This window comes from Gobio gobio, assembly GCF_949357685.1.
Source record: "Gobio gobio genome assembly, chromosome: 2".
NCBI lineage: Eukaryota > Metazoa > Chordata > Actinopteri > Cypriniformes > Gobionidae > Gobio > Gobio gobio.
In genome coordinates this window covers 64,588,610-64,608,202 of record NC_137098.1, presented here as the reverse complement: position 1 = coordinate 64,608,202, position 19,593 = coordinate 64,588,610, and the positions used below count along the sequence as shown (strand labels likewise).

Genomic DNA, 19,593 nt, shown 5'->3' with positions numbered 1-19,593 from the left:
TCACTCACCGGAGCTAAATCTTCTAAAACGCCGCGCGAGTGGGGCTTGAAGAGAGTGATGTCACCTGCGTCTGCGCAGTGCGCCCTGATGCAGCCCCTGAATGAGACGCACAGAAATACTGCAAAATAATAATAAAAACGCGACTTTTCGTCTCGTCTCATTTTCGTCAACGAAAATGAAGAGACATTTTTGCATAGTTTTTATTTTGTGAACCACATTTAGTCTCGTTTTTATTCGTCATCGTCACATGACCAGCATTTACGTTGCGTCTCGTCTCGTTTTCGTCACGTTATAAAGGTTCGTTGACGACGATATTTAGTCATACTTTTCGTTGACGAAAACAACACTAGTCTGTCGTTTGATCTATAGTACTGTTGTTCCATCCATTCATTCATCTATCCATTCATCATCCATCCATTCATCTATCTGTCTGTCTTTCAATCTATCGTTCTGTCGTTCCATCCATCCATCCATCATCTGTCTGTCTTTTGTTTGATCTATCATTCTGTTGTTCAATCCATCCATTCATACATCTATCTGTCTGTCATTCGAGCTATCATTCTGTTGTTCCATCCATCCATCCATCCATCCATCCATCCATCCATTCATCAACCATCCATTCATCTATCTGTCTGTCTGTCGTTCAATCTATCATTCTTTTGTTCCATCCATCCATTCATTCACCTATCCATCCATCCATGCATCCATTCATCCATCTGTCTGTCTGTCTGTCTTTCGATTTATCGTTCTGTTGTTCCATCCATCCATCCATCCATCTGTCTATCGTTCGATCTATCGTTCAGTTGTTCCATCCATCCATCTGTCTATCGTTCGATCTATCGTTCTGTTGTTCCATCCATCCATCTGTCTATCGTTCGATCAATCGTTCTGTTGTTCCATCCATCCATCTGTCTATCGTTCGATCTATCGTTCTGTTGTTCCATCCATCCATCTGTCTATCGTTCGATCTATCGTTCTGTTGTTCCATCCATCCATCTGTCTATTGTTCGATCTATCGTTCTGTTGTTCCATCCATCCATCATCTATCTGTCTGTCGTGCGATCTATCGTTCTGTTGTTCCATCCATCCATCATCTATCTGTCTGTCGTTCGATCTATCGTTCTGTTGTTCCATTCATCCATCCATCCATCCATCAATCTGTCTGTCCGTCTGTCTGTCGTTCGATCTATTGTTCTGTTGTTCCATCCATCTTTTTGCAACCCCTTTTTAAAATATTTATTTTCAAATGCTTAAATTCAACACTGTCTTGACAACAGAAACGTTTCTTTGATTTTCAATCAGTTTTAATTCTACTCCTTTACATTCAAATTGTAATTTAGCTCAATTAATTTCATATTCAGGAACACCACTAACATTATATTGCAGTCTTGGCATCTGGGAAAAGCTCAGCACAGTTTGAGACATTGATCACGTCCCTTTAGAAACTCTAGCACATGTGAGATGACTCTGCTCTTTTTCTCAAGAGAAAATGTGTGAAGTGTTAGGCAACAAAAGTTCTCAGAAAGCAGGCTTACTCTTGGAGCAGAAGAGTATAATTTCATATATTAAAGAGATATCATCTATTACAATTTATTTACTAATGTACTTAATGTTCCAATCCTAATGTACAGTATAAACTCTCCTAAAATACGCAGCAGTCTCCTCATAATTTACATGTTCCCCTCATGGGACGCATTTCTGAGCACAGCCAAACAGATGCCCTGTAATGTCTTTTTAATATAGGAACGTAATAAGCAAAACAAAACAGTCCAATCCCACAAGGTTTTCCCACTTTTTACAGACATCTTGAAAACCTTCCAGAGACAAATCTGTTATGTCAGTCGATAAAAAGGATTTTCGCAAGTGTTTCTATCCACGCATAAATCTTGCATAAAAGTCATTTAACAGTGCCTTGACGGTTGATTCGGTGTGTGTCAGATGTTGTGTAAGTGTGTGTTCGCTGCAGTGGGTTTGACAGAGGGGAACCATCTGGGAACAGCTGTGTGGATGGTGTTGGAGACAAAGTTAAATAACTTTTTATAGAGCTTCTTAAAAGGTGAAAGAAAGAGAAAGCAAGCGGCAGAGCTGTGTGATTGCTGTCTAGCCTTTATGGTTATTATATATGGATTGTGCACTGAGGTGAGAGAAAGGTGAAATTGCTATGTTAACTGACGTACAGTTTACTTTGTTTCCTTAAATTAGGACCAAACCTATTCTAGTGATATGCTGCATGTGGTTCAGGATTTGCCAGTTGCTAAACCTTATAAAGAGAGGCTTCATGTATGACTTTCTCCTACAGTGGGGAGAACAAGTATTTGATACACTTCCGATTTTGCAGTTTTTCTTACTTACAATGCATGTAGAGAAAAAATCCAGAAAATCACACTGTATGATTTTTAAATAATTAATTTGCATTTTATTGCATGACATAAGTATTTGATCATCTACAAACCAGTAAGGATTCCGGCTCTCACAGACCTGTTATTTTTTCTTTAAGAAGCCCTCCTGTTCTCCACTCATTACCTGTATTAACTGCACCTGTCTGAACTCGTTACCTGTATAAAAGACACCTGTCCACACACTCAATCAAACAGACTCCAACCTCTCCACAATGGCCAAGACCAGAGAGCTATGTAAGGATATCAGGGATAAAATTGTAGACCTGCACAAGGCTGGGATGGGCTAAAGGACAATAGGCAAGCAGCTTGGTGAGAAGCCAACAACTTTTGGCGCAATTATTAGAAAATGGAAGAAGTTCAAGATGACGGTCAATCTCCCTCGGTCTGGGACACCATGCAAGATCTCACCTCTGGGGCATCAATGATCATGAGGAAGGTGAGGGATCAGCCCAGAACTACACGGCAGGACCTGGTCAATGACCTGAAGAGAACTGGGACCACAGTCTCAAAGAAAACCATTAGTAACACACTACGCCGTCATGGATTAAAATCCTGCAGCGCACGCAAAGTCCCCCTGCTCAAGCCAGCGCATTTTAATTCTACTCCTTTACATTCAAATTGTAATTTAGCTCAATTAATTTCATATTCAGGAACACCACTAACATTATATTGCAGTCTTGGCATCTGGGAAAAGCTCAGCACAGTTTGAGACATTGATCACGTCCCTTTAGAAACTCTAGCACATGTGAGATGACTCTGCTCTTTTTCTCAAGAGAAAATGTGTGAAGTGTTAGGCAACAAAAGTTCTCAGAAAGCAGGCTTACTCTTGGAGCAGAAGAGTATAATTTCATATATTAAAGAGATATCATCTATTACAATTTATTTACTAATGTACTTAATGTTCCAATCCTAATGTACAGTATAAACTCTCCTAAAATACGCAGCAGTCTCCTCATAATTTACATGTTCCCCTCATGGGACGCATTTCTGAGCACAGCCAAACAGATGCCCTGTAATGTCTTTTTAATATAGGAACGTAATAAGCAAAACAAAACAGTCCAATCCCACAAGGTTTTCCCACTTTTTACAGACATCTTGAAAACCTTCCAGAGACAAATCTGTTATGTCAGTCATGAGGAAGGTGAGGGATCAGCCCAGAACTACACGGCAGGACCTGGTCAATGACCTGAAGAGAACTGGGACCACAGTCTCAAAGAAAACCATTAGTAACACACTACGCCGTCATGGATTAAAATCCTGCAGCGCACGCAAAGTCCCCCTGCTCAAGCCAGCGCATGTCCAGGCCCGTCTGAAGTTTGCCAATGACCACCTGGATGATCCAGAGGAGGAATGGGAGAAGGTCATGAGGTCTGATGAGACAAAAATAGAGCTCCACTCGCTGTGTTTGGAGGAAGAAGAAGGACGAGTACAACCCCAAGAACACCATCCCAACCGTGAAGCATGGAGGTGGAAACATCATTCTTTGGGGATGCTTTTCTGCAAAGGGGACAGGACGACTGCACCGTATTGAGGGGAGGATGGATTGTATCACGATATCTTGGCCAACAACCTCCTTCCCTCAGTTAGAGCATTGAAGATGGGTCGTGGCTGGGTCTTCCAGCATGACAACGACCCGAAACACACAGCCAGGCCAACTAAGGAGTGGCTCCGTAAGAAGCATCTCAAGGTTCTGGCGTGGCCTAGCCAGTCTCCAGACCTGAACCCAATAGAGAATCTTTGGAGGGAGCTGAAAGTCCGTATTGCCCAGTGACAGCCCTGAAACCTGAAGGATCTGGAGAAGGTCTGTATGGAGGAGTGGGCCACAATCCCTGCTCCAGTGTGTGCAAACCTGGTCAAGAACTACAGGAAACGTATGATCTCTGTAATTGCAAACAAAGGTTTCTGTACCAAATATTAAGTTCTGCTTTTCTGATGTATCAAAAACTTATATCATGCAAATAAATGCTAATTAATTACTTAAAAATCATACAATGTGATTTTCTGGATTTTTGTTTTTGATTCCGTCACTCACAGTTGAAGAGTACCTATGATAAAAAATGACAGACTTCTACATGCTTTGTAAGTGGGCAAACCTGCAAAATTGGCAGTGCATCAAATACTTGTTCTCTCCACTGTACATAGAGTTTGTTTAATGTATAATGTCTGTATAATGTTTCTGTATTTTTTGGTCAACTGAGTAAAAGTTAAAGGGGTACAAATTAACATTTGACCTCATTGATTTTCATTGTATGGACAAACAACACTGAAACATATCTGCAATGGTTCATCAATAGGATTTCAGAATTCTTACGAGCGCGCGTGTGTGTGTGTGTGTGTGTGTGTGTGCGCGCGTGTGTGTGTGCATGTGTCTGTGTGTAAAATCTAGCTCAGCCCCATTGATTAACTTCATAAGGCCTTTATTAACCCCTGGAGCCATGTGGAGTATATACACTTAGGATGTCTTGAGGGTGAGTAAATCATGGGGTAATTATCATTTAAAAAAGTGAACTAATCCCTTAATACCACAATCTATTAACCAGTTTGTCCAGTGGACACTCTGTGTTAATTTGTTATTTAATTCTAAGAAATTAAATGTATTAATTTTGTCCGGGGTGTGGGAAATATCTTTCTTACTGTACAGTATTCAGAGCATGTGGCCAAAAACTGCAGGCTCTGGGACTCCAGTATATGAGCACGAACCACAAGCAACTTTACATGTGACAAGAACAAGACTTTATTAATTAGACTAAACACTTGGACTAATCTAACATGCACACTACATGCATGCAGTTTAGAGAGCTTAGTTACAGCATTTTTTGAAATTCAGCAGATCAACAGCCTTGAGCAAAACATCAGTTTTTAGTTCTAATGCCTTCTTTACAAAGGGTAGGGGACACTTAGTTCAGAGAGGGTTGAGTCCGAGTCGAGACCGAGTTCAGAGTTTCACAGACAGGGTTTAGATTAAACCAGGATTAGGCCTTATCCCAAGGGGATTTTATAAATGTTGCTGGTGTGCATCTTGAGACAAAACAATGCCACTGAAATATTTTAAAATATACCAGTGCAAGTCACTTTCAGTTAAAACAGCTCAATTTGAGTCTGGGATTAGGCTTAAGCCTCGTCTGTGAAACCAGCAGATAATGTATCAACTAATGATACTTGCATGTCTCGCCCATTTGAATCCTGATGTAATTTTTTAGGCTCAGTTGATCTTTGCTGAAGTTATCTTGATGAGAGAGAATCAGTTTGAGTCAGAGGATGTGTGCTTAGTGTGTGTGTTCACATTTGCTGTGCTACAGGGTCGAGAAAGTGCAGAGAGCGTTGACAAGCTCAGCTGACAGATCTCTGCTACACACATCCCTTCTCTCTCTCCTTCTCTCTCTCTGTCTGTCTGTCTCTTTGACTGAGGTCAGGTGTTAGAGGTTTGCCCTCTCATTAGCACTGAGGGGGTCTCTGTAAAGCTGCTCTTTATGCACCACACTGCGGCGTATGCTAATCAGACCCAAAAACTGCCAAATCAGCATGGAGAGAGAATAAATAATTAACATGCTCTGATTCATATACAAACAATTGACTGTAATGCTCTGGTCCATCCTGATAGACCCTGAAGGAATGGCTTTGGAAACTTCCATGGTAGGTTCCATGGGAACCTTTATTTTTAAGATTGCACAGCCTTCCCATCAGGCACCTCTCTGATCTTTATACTCGCCTCAGAACCCGACTTGCCTGGAAGCCTTCATAAAAGTCAGTTTGCACCAAGCGGCAACCTCCCGCAGTTTCTCTTGAAGCCAATACAGAAGTGACTTCAACTGCATTTCATCGACTGGCCACTAGGCTCCAGAAGGGAGCAGAATCTCATTGAGCTCCATGTTAAAATGCCCAACTTTACAGCAGAAAAAAACATGACTGTTACAAATTTTGGTTTTGGTCTATATTGCTAATTTTGCCCTTCATGACAACTGTGAGAGGGGTGAATTTTGACGTCACGTCCATATTTTTTTACAGTCTATGGTTTGCACACATAAACTCTTGCAAACATGCCCTGTAATTTTCATCCAAACTAATGAAAACAACTGAAGTCTAATTTTTCAAAGTTTATTGCAGCCCCTTGCAGGTCACAAGTTGAGCAGCAAAGAATGAGAAGGTTAGTAACTAAGGTTAGTTAGAGTTCATGTTTTCCAATTCATCTACTTTAAGGTATATCTTACATTTTTCTTGAAGAATTCATAAACCCTTGTTATTAGCGACACAGTGGCCTTTAAGTGAACTGCAGCCAGCAAATTAATGTGTTGACTGAACGTGATTTAATGCCCTGATATTCTCACGGCAAGTTGCTTGGAAGTAAAAGAAGTTGGAAATACCTTTGCAGCGACATGCTGTTAACGAACATCCAGATGCGTCCAATTAATTTGATTATTACGTATTTTTGAGACTAGAGTATTCAGATCTGGCTATGTGAGACTATAGTTTGAATGACACATTGGCATTACAGTACAGGATGACTCTTTCAGCATTATCCTGAACAGTGAATAAGCATTCGCTTCATGTGTCACAGAACGGAAGAGAGGCTCTCGGGAGCCGAAACGTTACATTCTTTTGACTTTCCTGTAAAAAAAAAAAAGCGTCCATAAAAATCAGTCTACAGTATTTCATAGACAACCTAGGAATTGTCATTAAAAGCTGTTCACACATTGGCAATAACAGTGATTAATACTTGAAAAGTCTTACATATAGCCTCTGTAATTTCTTCAAGCAAATTTCTGAGTTTTACACAGATTAGTACCAATCCCCAGATGGCACAGTGCTTGTCCCGGCAGTTCCCAGCAAAGCCAGAAGAACAGCTGGTATGACAGTGATAGGTGTTTCATCACAGAGTGTGTGCCCCCTTGCCTGGTCTACTGGCAGTCCTTCTTTCATTTTAATCTTCACTTACAAGTTGATTATGTAATGTCTTGATGAGCAAAATGGGACAGGAATGATGAGACTCTTGCTGTGTGTGTGTGTGTGTGTGTGTATTTCACACTCAGCCAATGAACATCTTGAGCTGATCGTGCATTTCACCCCTGCTCAAGTACATACACTTGAAAAGAAAAGAGAGAGAGAGTCAGGTGGAATTGGTTTCTTTGCAACTAAATCTTTCCTTATTACAGCATTTTTTCTACTTTTCTGCCTCACCTTCTCATATACTGAATGTCTTCAAGTAAAGAAAATAATAATTAAAATTGTACTCTGACTTTGGTAAAGGTCTTCACAGAGGACACACAGGCACTGCAAAGTTTAGGAGTCATAACATTTAAACACAGGAGAGATTCCCCTACATTATTGTGCTTTGTGTGGATGGAATTCTGTCTCAATCTCAGAGTGAAAAAATAAAAAGGTAATTGTGACACTATATCTAACATGTGCAACAGTTGACAGAACTTGAGTAAAGAATTTGACAGCTTTGTAAACCAAAGACACCAAACAAACTGAGGGTTTAAATACACAAGATGATGAGCAACTAAACAAGGAACAGCTGGGACTTATATATTAGCCAGTGAGTAACTATGGAAACAAACTAGAAACGGGATCAAAAGGCCATATCAAAAAAGGTAGAGTGTTCGGTTATAGCCTCCATAGCCATAACAGGGCTGACAGGAAGTTCCCAGACAACCTCTGTGGTTGTATCAGGATAGACAGGAAGTTCAGGGATGACCTCTGTGGTCGTACCAGGGCAAACAGGAAGGGACAACCTTGGTGGTCGTATCAGGGCAGACAGGGAGCTCACAGACTGGAACCAACTCAGGACTGAGCTTTGGGACAGGAGTGGGCTCTGGAGAGGACTCATGGACTGGAACCAACTCAGGACTGAGTTCTGGGACAGGAGTGGGCTCTGGAAAGGACTCATGGACTGGAACCAACTCAGGACTGAGCTCTGGGGCAGGAGTGGGCTCTGGAGAGGACTCATGGACTGGAACCAACTCAGGACTGAGCTCTGGGACAGGAGTGGGCTCTGGAGAAGACTCATGGACTGGAGAGCCCAAACACACAAAATGACTGCCACCTTTACAGAGAGTACTGAGGACAAGTGTACAACCTCTGGGACAGGCTGGGACGGCAGGCTTGAGAATGCTGAGGCCGGTGGGCCAGATGGTGCTTGTCTTGGGATGCCGGCTGTTCGCGTTGACATCAGCTGGGAATCTGCCACACTGGAAGCCAGTTTCAGATGCCTGGGGACTACCTTGGTAGCTTCAGATGCAACGTTCATGGCGGCCGGAAACACTGACGTGGCGTCCATGACAGCTGAAGACTTTGACGTGGCGTCCATGACAGCTGAAGACTTTGACATGGCGTCCATGACAGCTGAAGACTTTGACGTGGCGTCCATTCCAGCTGAAGACTTTGATGAGGCGTCAATGATGTGAAGAGGCTCTGGCTTGGCAGCCATGACGTGCAAAGGCTCTGGCATGGCGGCCATGACATGAATAGACTCTGGCGTGGCGACCATGACAGCTGGAGATTCTGGCATTGCGGCCATGTTAAAATCCTCCTCTACTACCCCCACAGTATAAGATGAACCACTTATCTGAAGGGCAGCATAGTCCAGGAATTCCACCAGCGACCCCCGAGGACCATCACGAATGAGTATGGGTTGGTAGAGGTTATTGAGTCTCTGGCAGTAAAAGTCAATGAGGGGGAAGTTTGGGAAGTCTGTGAGGCAGGCAATATCCCAAAAGTCTTTGGTGGGGTCCTCGAGGGTACGGTTGCCTTGTTGGAGCCAAATTAAACTAATTACTGTATCCATTGTGGTCGAGTCTTCTGTAACGCTGGCTGAACTCAAAAACAAAGGCAGAGCTGGATCCAAACAAAAAATATTTTTCTGAGCATCAAATCAGCATTTTGGAAGGATCACAAATAAATCTTATCTTTTTAAATATATTAAAATAGAAACAAAGTTTTTTTAAATTGTAGTAATATTTCACAGTATTACTGTTTTACTGTGCAGTGTTGTAGTTGAGACCAGCTCATTCAAGTCCGAGTCGAGACCGAGTTCAGAGAGGGTTGAGTCCGAGCCGAGACTGAGTTCAGAGAGGGTTGAGTCCGAGTTCAAAAAGGGTTGAGTCCGAGACCGAGTTCAGAGAGGGTTGAGTCCGAGTCGAGACCGAGTTCAGAGAGGGTTGAGTCCGAGTCGAGACCGAGTTCAGAGAGGGTTGAGTCCGAGTCGAGACCGAGTTCAGAGAGTGTTGAGTCCGAGTCGAGACCGAGTTCAGAGAGGGTTGAGTCCGAGTCGAAACCGAGTTCAGAGAGGGTTGAGTCTGAGTCGAGACCGAGTTCAGAGAGGGTTGAGTCCGAGTCTAGACCGAGTTCAGAGAGGGTTGAGTCCGAGTCGAAACAGAGTTCAGAGAGGGTTGAGTCCGAGTCGAGACCGAGTTCAGAGAGGGTTGAGTCCGAGTCGAAACCGAGTTCAGAGAGGGTTGAGTCCGAGTCGAGACCGAGTTCAGAGAGGGTTGAGTCCGAGTCTAGACCGAGTTCAGAGAGGGTTGAGTCCGAGTCAAGACCGAGTTCAGAGAGGGTTGAGTCCGAGTCTAGACCGAGTTCAGAGAGGGTTGAGTCCGAGTCTAGACCGAGTTCAGAGAGGGTTGAGTCCGAGTCGAGACCGAGTTCAGAGAGGGTTGAGTCCGAGTCTAGACCGAGTTCAGAGAGGGTTGAGTCCGAGTCTAGACCGAGTTCAGAGAGGGTTGAGTCCGAGTCGAGACAGAGTTCAGAGAGTGTTGAGTCCGAGTCTAGACCGAGTTCAGAGAGGGTTGAGTCCGAGTCGAGACAGAGTTCAGAGAGTGTTGAGTCCGAGTCTAGACAGAGTTCAGAGAGGGTTGAGTCCGAGTCGAGACAGAGTTCAGAGAGTGTTGAGTCCGAGTCTAGACCGAGTTCAGAGAGGGTTGAGTCAGAGTCGAGACTGAGTTCAGAGAGGGTTGAGTCCGAGTCGAGACCGAGTTCAGAGAGGGTTGAGTCCGAGTCTAGACAGAGTTCAGAGAGGGTTGAGTCCGAGTCGAGACAGAGTTCAGAGAGTGTTGAGTCCGAGTCTAGACCGAGTTCAGAGAGGGTTGAGTCAGAGTCGAGACTGAGTTCAGAGAGGGTTGAGTCCGAGTCGAGACCGAGTTCAGAGAGGGTTGAGTCCGAGTCGAGACCGAGTTCAGAGAGGGTTGAGTCCGAGTCGAAACAGAGTTCAGAGAGGGTTGAGTCAGAGTCTAGACCGAGTTCAGAGAGGGTTGAGTCAGAGTCTAGACCGAGTTCAGAGAGGGTTGAGTCCGAGTCGAGACAGAGTTCAGAGAGGGTTGAGTCCGAGTCGAGACAGAGTTCAGAGAGTGTTGAGTCCGAGTCTAGACCGCGTTCAGAGAGGGTTGAGTCAGAGTCGAGACTGAGTTCAGAGAGGGTTGAGTCCGAGTCGAGACCGAGTTCAGAGAGGGTTGAGTCCGAGTCGAGACAGAGTTCAGAGAGGGTTGAGTCCGAGTCGAGACCGAGTTCAGAGAGGGTTGAGTCCGAGTCGAAACAGAGTTCAGAGAGGGTTGAGTCAGAGTCTAGACCGAGTTCAGAGAGGGTTGAGTCAGAGTCTAGACCGAGTTCAGAGAGGGTTGAGTCAGAGTCTAGACCGAGTTCAGAGAGGGTTGAGTCAGAGTCTAGACCGAGTTCAGAGAGGGTTGAGTCCGAGTCGAGACCGAGTTCAGAGAGGGTTGAGTCCGAGTCGAGACCGAGTTCAGAGAGGGTTGAGTCCGAGTCGAAACAGAGTTCAGAGAGGGTTGAGTCAGAGTCTAGACCGAGTTCAGAGAGGGTTGAGTCAGAGTCTAGACCGAGTTCAGAGAGGGTTGAGTCAGAGTCTAGACCGAGTTCAGAGAGGGTTGAGTCAGAGTCTAGACCGAGTTCAGAGAGGGTTGAGTCCGAGTCGAGACCGAGTTCAGAGAGGGTTGAGTCTGAGTCAAGACTGAGTTCAGAGAGGGTTGAGTCCGAGTCGAGACCGAGTTCAGAGAGGGTTGAGTCTGAGTCAAGACTGAGTTCAGAGAGGGTTGAGTCCGAGTCGAGACAGAGTTCAGAGAGGGTTGAGTCCGAGTCGAGACCGAGTTCAGAGAGGGTTGAGTCCGAGTCGAAACAGAGTTCAGAGAGGGTTGAGTCAGAGTCTAGACCGAGTTCAGAGAGGGTTGAGTCAGAGTCTAGACCGAGTTCAGAGAGGGTTGAGTCCGAGTCGAGACAGAGTTCAGAGAGGGTTGAGTCCGAGTCGAGACAGAGTTCAGAGAGTGTTGAGTCCGAGTCTAGACCGAGTTCAGAGAGGGTTGAGTCAGAGTCGAGACTGAGTTCAGAGAGGGTTGAGTCCGAGTCGAGACCGAGTTCAGAGAGGGTTGAGTCCGAGTCGAGACAGAGTTCAGAGAGGGTTGAGTCCGAGTCGAGACCGAGTTCAGAGAGGGTTGAGTCCGAGTCGAAACAGAGTTCAGAGAGGGTTGAGTCAGAGTCTAGACCGAGTTCAGAGAGGGTTGAGTCAGAGTCTAGACCGAGTTCAGAGAGGGTTGAGTCAGAGTCTAGACCGAGTTCAGAGAGGGTTGAGTCAGAGTCTAGACCGAGTTCAGAGAGGGTTGAGTCCGAGTCGAGACCGAGTTCAGAGAGGGTTGAGTCCGAGTCGAGACCGAGTTCAGAGAGGGTTGAGTCCGAGTCGAAACAGAGTTCAGAGAGGGTTGAGTCAGAGTCGAGACAGAGTTCAGAGAGGGTTGAGTCCGAGTCGAGACCGAGTTCAGAGAGGGTTGAGTCCGAGTCGAAACAGAGTTCAGAGAGGGTTGAGTCAGAGTCTAGACCGAGTTCAGAGAGGGTTGAGTCAGAGTCTAGACCGAGTTCAGAGAGGGTTGAGTCCGAGTCGAGACAGAGTTCAGAGAGGGTTGAGTCCGAGTCGAGACAGAGTTCAGAGAGTGTTGAGTCCGAGTCTAGACCGAGTTCAGAGAGGGTTGAGTCAGAGTCGAGACTGAGTTCAGAGAGGGTTGAGTCCGAGTCGAGACCGAGTTCAGAGAGGGTTGAGTCCGAGTCGAGACAGAGTTCAGAGAGGGTTGAGTCCGAGTCGAGACCGAGTTCAGAGAGGGTTGAGTCCGAGTCGAAACAGAGTTCAGAGAGGGTTGAGTCAGTCTAGACCGAGTTCAGAGAGGGTTGAGTCAGAGTCTAGACCGAGTTCAGAGAGGGTTGAGTCAGAGTCTAGACCGAGTTCAGAGAGGGTTGAGTCAGAGTCTAGACCGAGTTCAGAGAGGGTTGAGTCCGAGTCGAGACCGAGTTCAGAGAGGGTTGAGTCCGAGTCGAGACCGAGTTCAGAGAGGGTTGAGTCCGAGTCGAAACAGAGTTCAGAGAGGGTTGAGTCAGAGTCTAGACCGAGTTCAGAGAGGGTTGAGTCAGAGTCTAGACCGAGTTCAGAGAGGGTTGAGTCAGAGTCTAGACCGAGTTCAGAGAGGGTTGAGTCAGAGTCTAGACCGAGTTCAGAGAGGGTTGAGTCCGAGTCGAGACCGAGTTCAGAGAGGGTTGAGTCTGAGTCAAGACTGAGTTCAGAGAGGGTTGAGTCCGAGTCGAGACCGAGTTCAGAGAGGGTTGAGTCTGAGTCAAGACTGAGTTCAGAGAGGGTTGAGTCCGAGTCGAGACAGAGTTCAGAGAGGGTTGAGTCCGAGTCGAGACCGAGACCAGAGAAAATCCACAAACAACATTAGAACTCAACTTTTTAGTTACGGAGGGCGTGCACAAGAGTTACTGCAGAAAAATTGCTGTCTTTTTAATGCAAAAGTGTGAATGTGCCGGAGGGAGAGAGGGCGGATGTCTTCTGTCAGACATTTTTGGGGGAAGATGTCAGTGTTGAGACTGTCAGCAGTCATCGTATCTGTATTCATTTTATTATTTAATTAAACAAGATTTGGTTTTCTCTGTGACATTTTTGTCCTACTTTGTAAACAGAAAATATATTAAAATAACACAGTTGAGAAATAATGTAGTGTACGACCATACTTTTGACCATAGTTGGAACGGCACTCCTGTTTGTTTTTGTTTTTTTTCCCCAATGTAATTTCTACAGGTATTATTTATTTACATATATTTATTATTATGACTTCAATTATTCTATCATCTGCTACTAATTGTATCTAATGTTGTTGTTGTTTTATTTTTTATTTATTTATTTTATTTTCATATTGTGTTAAATACCAAAACCAATAAAAAGACAATAGAAGAGAAATAATGTAGCAATGTGACTTTCTGGATAGTGGGATCACTACAGGTTGATGGCAGGTGGACACTGTAAAATAGAATCGAGTCACGGGTGTGGAAGAGAACCTGGCGGGAGTCTTTGCACTAACGTCTCAAGTCATGCACAGTTGCACACAAGAAAATCACCAATCATTGGACGTGTCAATCAAACATCAATTTAAAGAAACATTAATGTACAGTAATAATCATGACATATTTTAAATGGGACTCGAGTGGACTCGGGAATAAGTCCAATTCCTAATATGTTCGAGTACGAGTCAATTCCGAGTCCAAATGCACACGAGTCCATGACAAGACCAAGACCATTCAAATATAGTCTCGAGACCGAGTCAGAGTACTACAACACTGTTACTGTGCTTTTAAGCTAATAAATGCAGCCTTGGTGAGCAGAATACACCCAGGCTACACTGGTTGTGCTGGGTTGTTTTGACCCATGTTTTGGTCAAATAAAAATTAAAAAAAGTAATTTTTAAAACAGACAATTTGGTTTGTCCATATTTGGCCCAAACATGGGTTGAAACAACCCAGCATTTTAAGAGTGTATTATACAGATTTTATGTATTTTTTTGTTAATAGATTTATATTAATACTTCAGTATGAAGCTCTCAGAAGAAGAGTGACAACTGTATTTATCTGCAGTGTGTTTGGCGAGAGGGAGATAAAGAGAGGGATTCTAAAAGAGCAAGATTCTGGCATCTTTTTTTGGCACACAGAAAAGGTTAACCAAAGAGAACAAGACAGCGGTGAGAAAGAAAAGATGGTGTGCTGCCAGCGTCTAGACAGAAAAAATACTATAATAACTGAAAGAAAGGTTAAACAAATGGAAAAGAACTATGGAATTAGTTTAGTAATTATGGAATTAGTACTTTCATCCTATAAATGTCCATCTGGTGACAGACATTTTATTTTGAAGCATCTGGCGAATATGGTCAACTAGAGATGAAACATACTTACAGCAGATATCATTTCCTCAGCATTGCCCCCTTAAGAACACTTAAACACTCACAAAGTTTTAACAATGTTATGCCAACATTTAATGACTTTCCTTCAACCCGCCCAGGAGGGAGGGAGAAGAAAGGGAAAAAAAGAAAAGCGAGAAACTCTGAAGGTCTTTAACAGACAGCGAGACGTCAGAGCTGTTGACAGTGTACTAACACAATGTGCTGAGGCATATTGAAAAAAGAAAGAAATGCTTCTCTATAATAGAGAGAGAGGATGAATGACAGGCAAGTTTTGTGCCCTGACCCATATCCCATAATGCCGAGCACAGACGGACTTTGACAAAGGCAGACCTTAGGTTGTCATCCACGTCTTTTTTTCTCCAAAAGTCACCAAGGCAATAAATAAAGACTGACAGTCAGTCTTAGTAGTTATGCTTTGGGGTGACAAGACACCGCATATAAACACACAAACACACAGAGGCCAGTGCATAACCTGATGATGGAACGCTTCTTCTAGCAGTAACTCATTTCATCATGATGGTGAACAAATGTTGTCTAATGTCTCAGGGTGATTCATTATCATTAATGGATTCGGAGCTCGGTAAAGTTAGTGCAGCTGTCATCAGTACATTTGATGCTGATTTTCAGACAATTTTGTGGCTTTTAATCCATGCGTCTTTGCTTTGAATTCATCTACAGTATATACTCGTCTAGTTGTATAACGCTTACAAAAGTCTGCTCACTTTTACTAGATTTACACATTTATAATTATATATTTAAAAGATTCCCCCCCCCCTTTAGTTAGCTTATTTTTTATTGTTAGTAGCATGCAGTGAATTTCAAAAAAGCTTTCACAACACTCAGAGTGGTTATGGATCCACTTTTGTTTTAGAAACCTTAGGAAAGTGTTTTGATTTATTTGATTTATTGTATTTTATTTAGCTAAAAATATAACTATTCCATTGTCTTTTCTGCTTTGCTGGCACCAATGACGAAGCTCCACAAAAGTTTATCTTATTTTTAATTTTCACTAAGCATTCTACCGTTTTGTCTGCTTTGCTGGCACCCAAACATATTGAAGCAGAGGTTATTTAATTTAATTTCATAATTTATTTTATTTTTTATTTTATTTTATTTTATTTTTCATTTTATTTTATTTTTTTATTTTTCATTTTATTTCATTATTTCGTTTATTTTATTTTGTATTTATTTATTTTAATTTAATTCAATTTTTTTATTTTTTTATTATTATTTTATGTATTATTTAGGTTTTTATTTTATATAATTTATTTATTTAATTGTATCATTATTTTTTTTATGTTATGGTATGTTTATTTATTTAATTTAACTTAATTTTTCTTTTAATTATTTCATTTCATGTATTTATTTATTTTATTTTATTTATTTTATTTATTTTATTTATTTTATTTATTTTATTTATTTTATTTATTTTATTTATTTTATTTATTTTATTTATTTTATTTTTCATTATTTCATTTATTTTATTTTTTATTTATTTATTTATTTTTATTTTATTGTATTTCATTTTTATTTTTTATTATTATTTTATGTTATGTTATGTTGTTATGTTTATTGTATTTATTACTATTATTTTTTCATTTCATTATTTCGTTTCATTTATTTTATTTGTATTTATTTATTTTTATTTTATTTCATTTATTTATTTTTTATTTTATGTTATGTTTATTTTATTTATTATTTTATTTTTATTTTATATCATTTATTTATTTAATTGTATTATTTATTAATTGTTTATGTTATGTTATGTTATGTTATGTTATGTTAATTTAATTTAATTTAATTTAATTTAATTTAATTTAATTTTCATTATTTCATTTAATTTCATGTATTTTATTTTATTTTATTTTATTTTATTTTATTTTATTTTATTTTATTTTATTTTATTTTATTTTATTTTATTTTATTTTATTTTATTTATTTTATTTTATTATTTTATTATATTTTATCTTATTTTATTTTATTTTAATGTTTTGCCTAAGGATTCCACTGTTTTGTCTGCTTCGCTGGCACCCACGACACCTATTGAAGCTCCTCTAAAGCTGTGGATTAAACTGATTCTTTGTGCATGTTGTTGCGTTATTTGTCACAGCTAGAAAATACATTAAATCTTAGGTGTGAAAGAAAATTTCCCTTCCCTTTATTTCTCTTCATTTCTACGTATGCAGTCATTGATCTGCTCTCCAGTGTTTTTCATTCCATAGCGTTTCTTAAAGTCTGTAAGGTTTGGGGTTCAGATGAGGTCTGCATTGTCATGCCCGCGGTTGTCACGACACTAGGACGGGACTCCTCAAAACTGCATCGCTCCCGTGGAGACATTGCCACGGGCCATTTGTCAATACTGCTAAAGTCAACATGTCGCTCAAGACGTTTCTCACCAACGGTCCCGTCGGTCAACCCTCCACACCAAAATAGACACGCTCTCATCTGCAGGCTCGTGCAACCGCCCGGTGTCAAACAGAATGCACACGCCGCGAGCTAGCATCCCAGTTTAGGAAACACTGGGAATCCTGTTGGCTACGGCTGGCAGAGTGATGGTAGAACAAAGGGCGAGGTGTAAGGAGATTTCACCGTTTCTCTTTAAAGTGCCTCACCGAATCTGAAAGCTCATTTCACTGGGGTCTGTGATTTCAGGAGGGTTCTGCTGAAACTGTCCGTTTTGGAGGGGTGTGTGTCACCTCAGGTGACCCAAGAGAAATTCTCATCCTTCATAATGTGCTGAAAAAAGAGATATTGAAAATCGTTCATCATTTATTACTGCAAATTTTCAAACTGTCCATGCTGATGATTAAAATCTCTCTCTCTCTCTCTCTCTCTCTCTCTCTCTCTCTCTCTCTCTCTCTCTCTCTCTCTCTCTCTCTCTCTCTCTCTCTCTCTGAATTGCAGTGCTGTTCAACTTGATTCCTGTGGGTCTGAGGATAGTCGCCATCCAGAGCACTAAGACAGGACTCTACATAGGCATGAACAGCGAGGGCTACCTCTACACTTCAGTAAGCACATATCACATTCATACTATCCTTAGACCTGTCCTAACACATCCCATCATGTTAAAGGATTAGTTCACTTTTAAATAAACTTTTGCTGATAATTTACTCACCCCCATGTCATCCAAGATGTCCATGTCTTTCTTTCTGCAGTCGAAAAGAAATTAAGGTTTTGGATGAAAACAGTCCAGGGTTTTTCTCCATATAATGGACTTCAGTGGGCTCCAAACGGTTCAAGGTCCAAATGACAGTTTCAGTGCAGCTTCAAAGGGCTTTAAACGATACCAGATGATGAATAAGGGTCTTATCTAGCGAAACCATCAGTTTCTGCGAGAAACCGAGCAGTACTTATGCTATCATTTTACCTCTTAACAGACGAACGTGATCATCTCTGAGCTCAGCCATAACTTCCGGCAAGTGAGGTCAAATTAGATCATGGTTATACAGTGAGGAAAATAAGTATTTGAACACCCGGCTATTTTGCAAGTTCTCCCACTTAGAAATCATGGAGGGGTCTGAAATTGTCATCGTAGGTGCATGTCCACTGTGAGAGACATAATCTAAAAAAAAAAATCCAGAAATCACAATGTATGATTTTTTTAACTATTTATTTGTATGATACAGCTGCAAATAAGTATTTGAACACCTGTCTATCAGCTAGAATTCTGACCCTCAAAGACCTGTTAGTCTGCCTTTAAAATGTCCACCTCCACTCCATTTATTATCCTAAATTAGATGCACCTGTTTGATGTCGTTAGCTGCATGAAGACACCTGTCCACCCCATACAATCAGAAATATCCAACTACTAACACGGCCAAGACCAAAGAGCTGTCCAAAGACACCAGAGACAAAATTGTACACCTCCACAAGGCTGGAAAGGGCTACGGGGAAATTGCCAAGCAGCTTGGTGAAAAAAGGTCCACTGTTGGAGCAATCATTAGAAAATGGAAGAAGCTAAACATAACTGTCAATCTCCCTCGGACTGGGGCTCCATGCAAGATCTCACCTCGTGGGGTCTCAATGATCCTAAGAAAGGTGAGAAATCAGCCCAGAACTACACGGGAGGAGCTGGTCAATGACCTGAAAAGAGCTGGGACCACCGATTCCAAGGTTACTGTTGGTAATACACTAAGACGTCATGGTTTGAAATCATGCATGGCACGGAAGGTTCCCCTGCTTAAACCAGCACATGTCCAGGCCCGTCTTAAGTTTGCCAATGACCATTTGGATGATCCAGAGGAGTCATGGGAGAAAGTCATGTGGTCAGATGAGACCAAAATAGAACTTTTTGGTCATGATTCCACTAACCGTGTTTGGAGGAAGAAGAATGATGAGTACCATCCCAAGAACACCATCCCTACCGTGAAGCATGGGGGTGGTAGCATCATGCTTTGGGGGTGTTTTTCTGCACATGGGACAGGGCGACTGCACTGTATTAAGGAGAGAATGCAAACAAAGGCTACTGTACCAAATATTAACATTGATTTTCTCAGGTGTTCAAATCTGTATCATACAAATAAATAGTTTAAAAAATCATACATTGTGATTTCTGGATTTTTTTTTAGATTATGTCTCTCACAGTGGACATGCACCTACGATGACAATTTCAGACCCCTCCATGATTTCTAAGTGGGAGAACTTGCAAAATAGCAGGGTGTTCAAATACTTATTTTCCTCACTGTAGATATATTGATAGTAGATGCCTCATTCTACTGATCCGTGCAGTCGCTAATGCGGCATCTACGTATACATCAATGACCACGATCTAATTTGACCTCACTTGCCGGAAGTTATGGCAGAGCTCAGAGATGATCACACTCGTCTGAAAAGAGGTAAAATGATAGCATAAATACTGCTCGGTTTCTCGCAGAAACTGATGGTTTCGCTAGATAAGACCCTTATTCATCATCTGGTGTCGTTTAAAGCCCTTTGAACCTGCACTGAAACTGTCATTTGGACCTTGAACCGTTTGGAGC

The 19,593-nt window shown here is 41.9% G+C and overlaps 1 protein-coding gene across 1 annotated transcript in view; it reads left to right on the top strand.

Moving 5' to 3' along the window:
• The window catches only part of fgf11a (fibroblast growth factor 11a), a gene marked incomplete at both ends in the record, with an annotated part of 111,327 nt that overhangs the window by 60,887 nt on the left and 30,847 nt on the right, over window positions 1-19,593 (top strand). Inside the window, one exon of the mRNA XM_079811028.1 lies at window positions 17,519-17,622. Within this exon, the coding sequence (XP_079667154.1) occupies window positions 17,519-17,622 (104 nt within the window). The remainder of the gene's footprint in view (window positions 1-17,518; window positions 17,623-19,593) is intronic.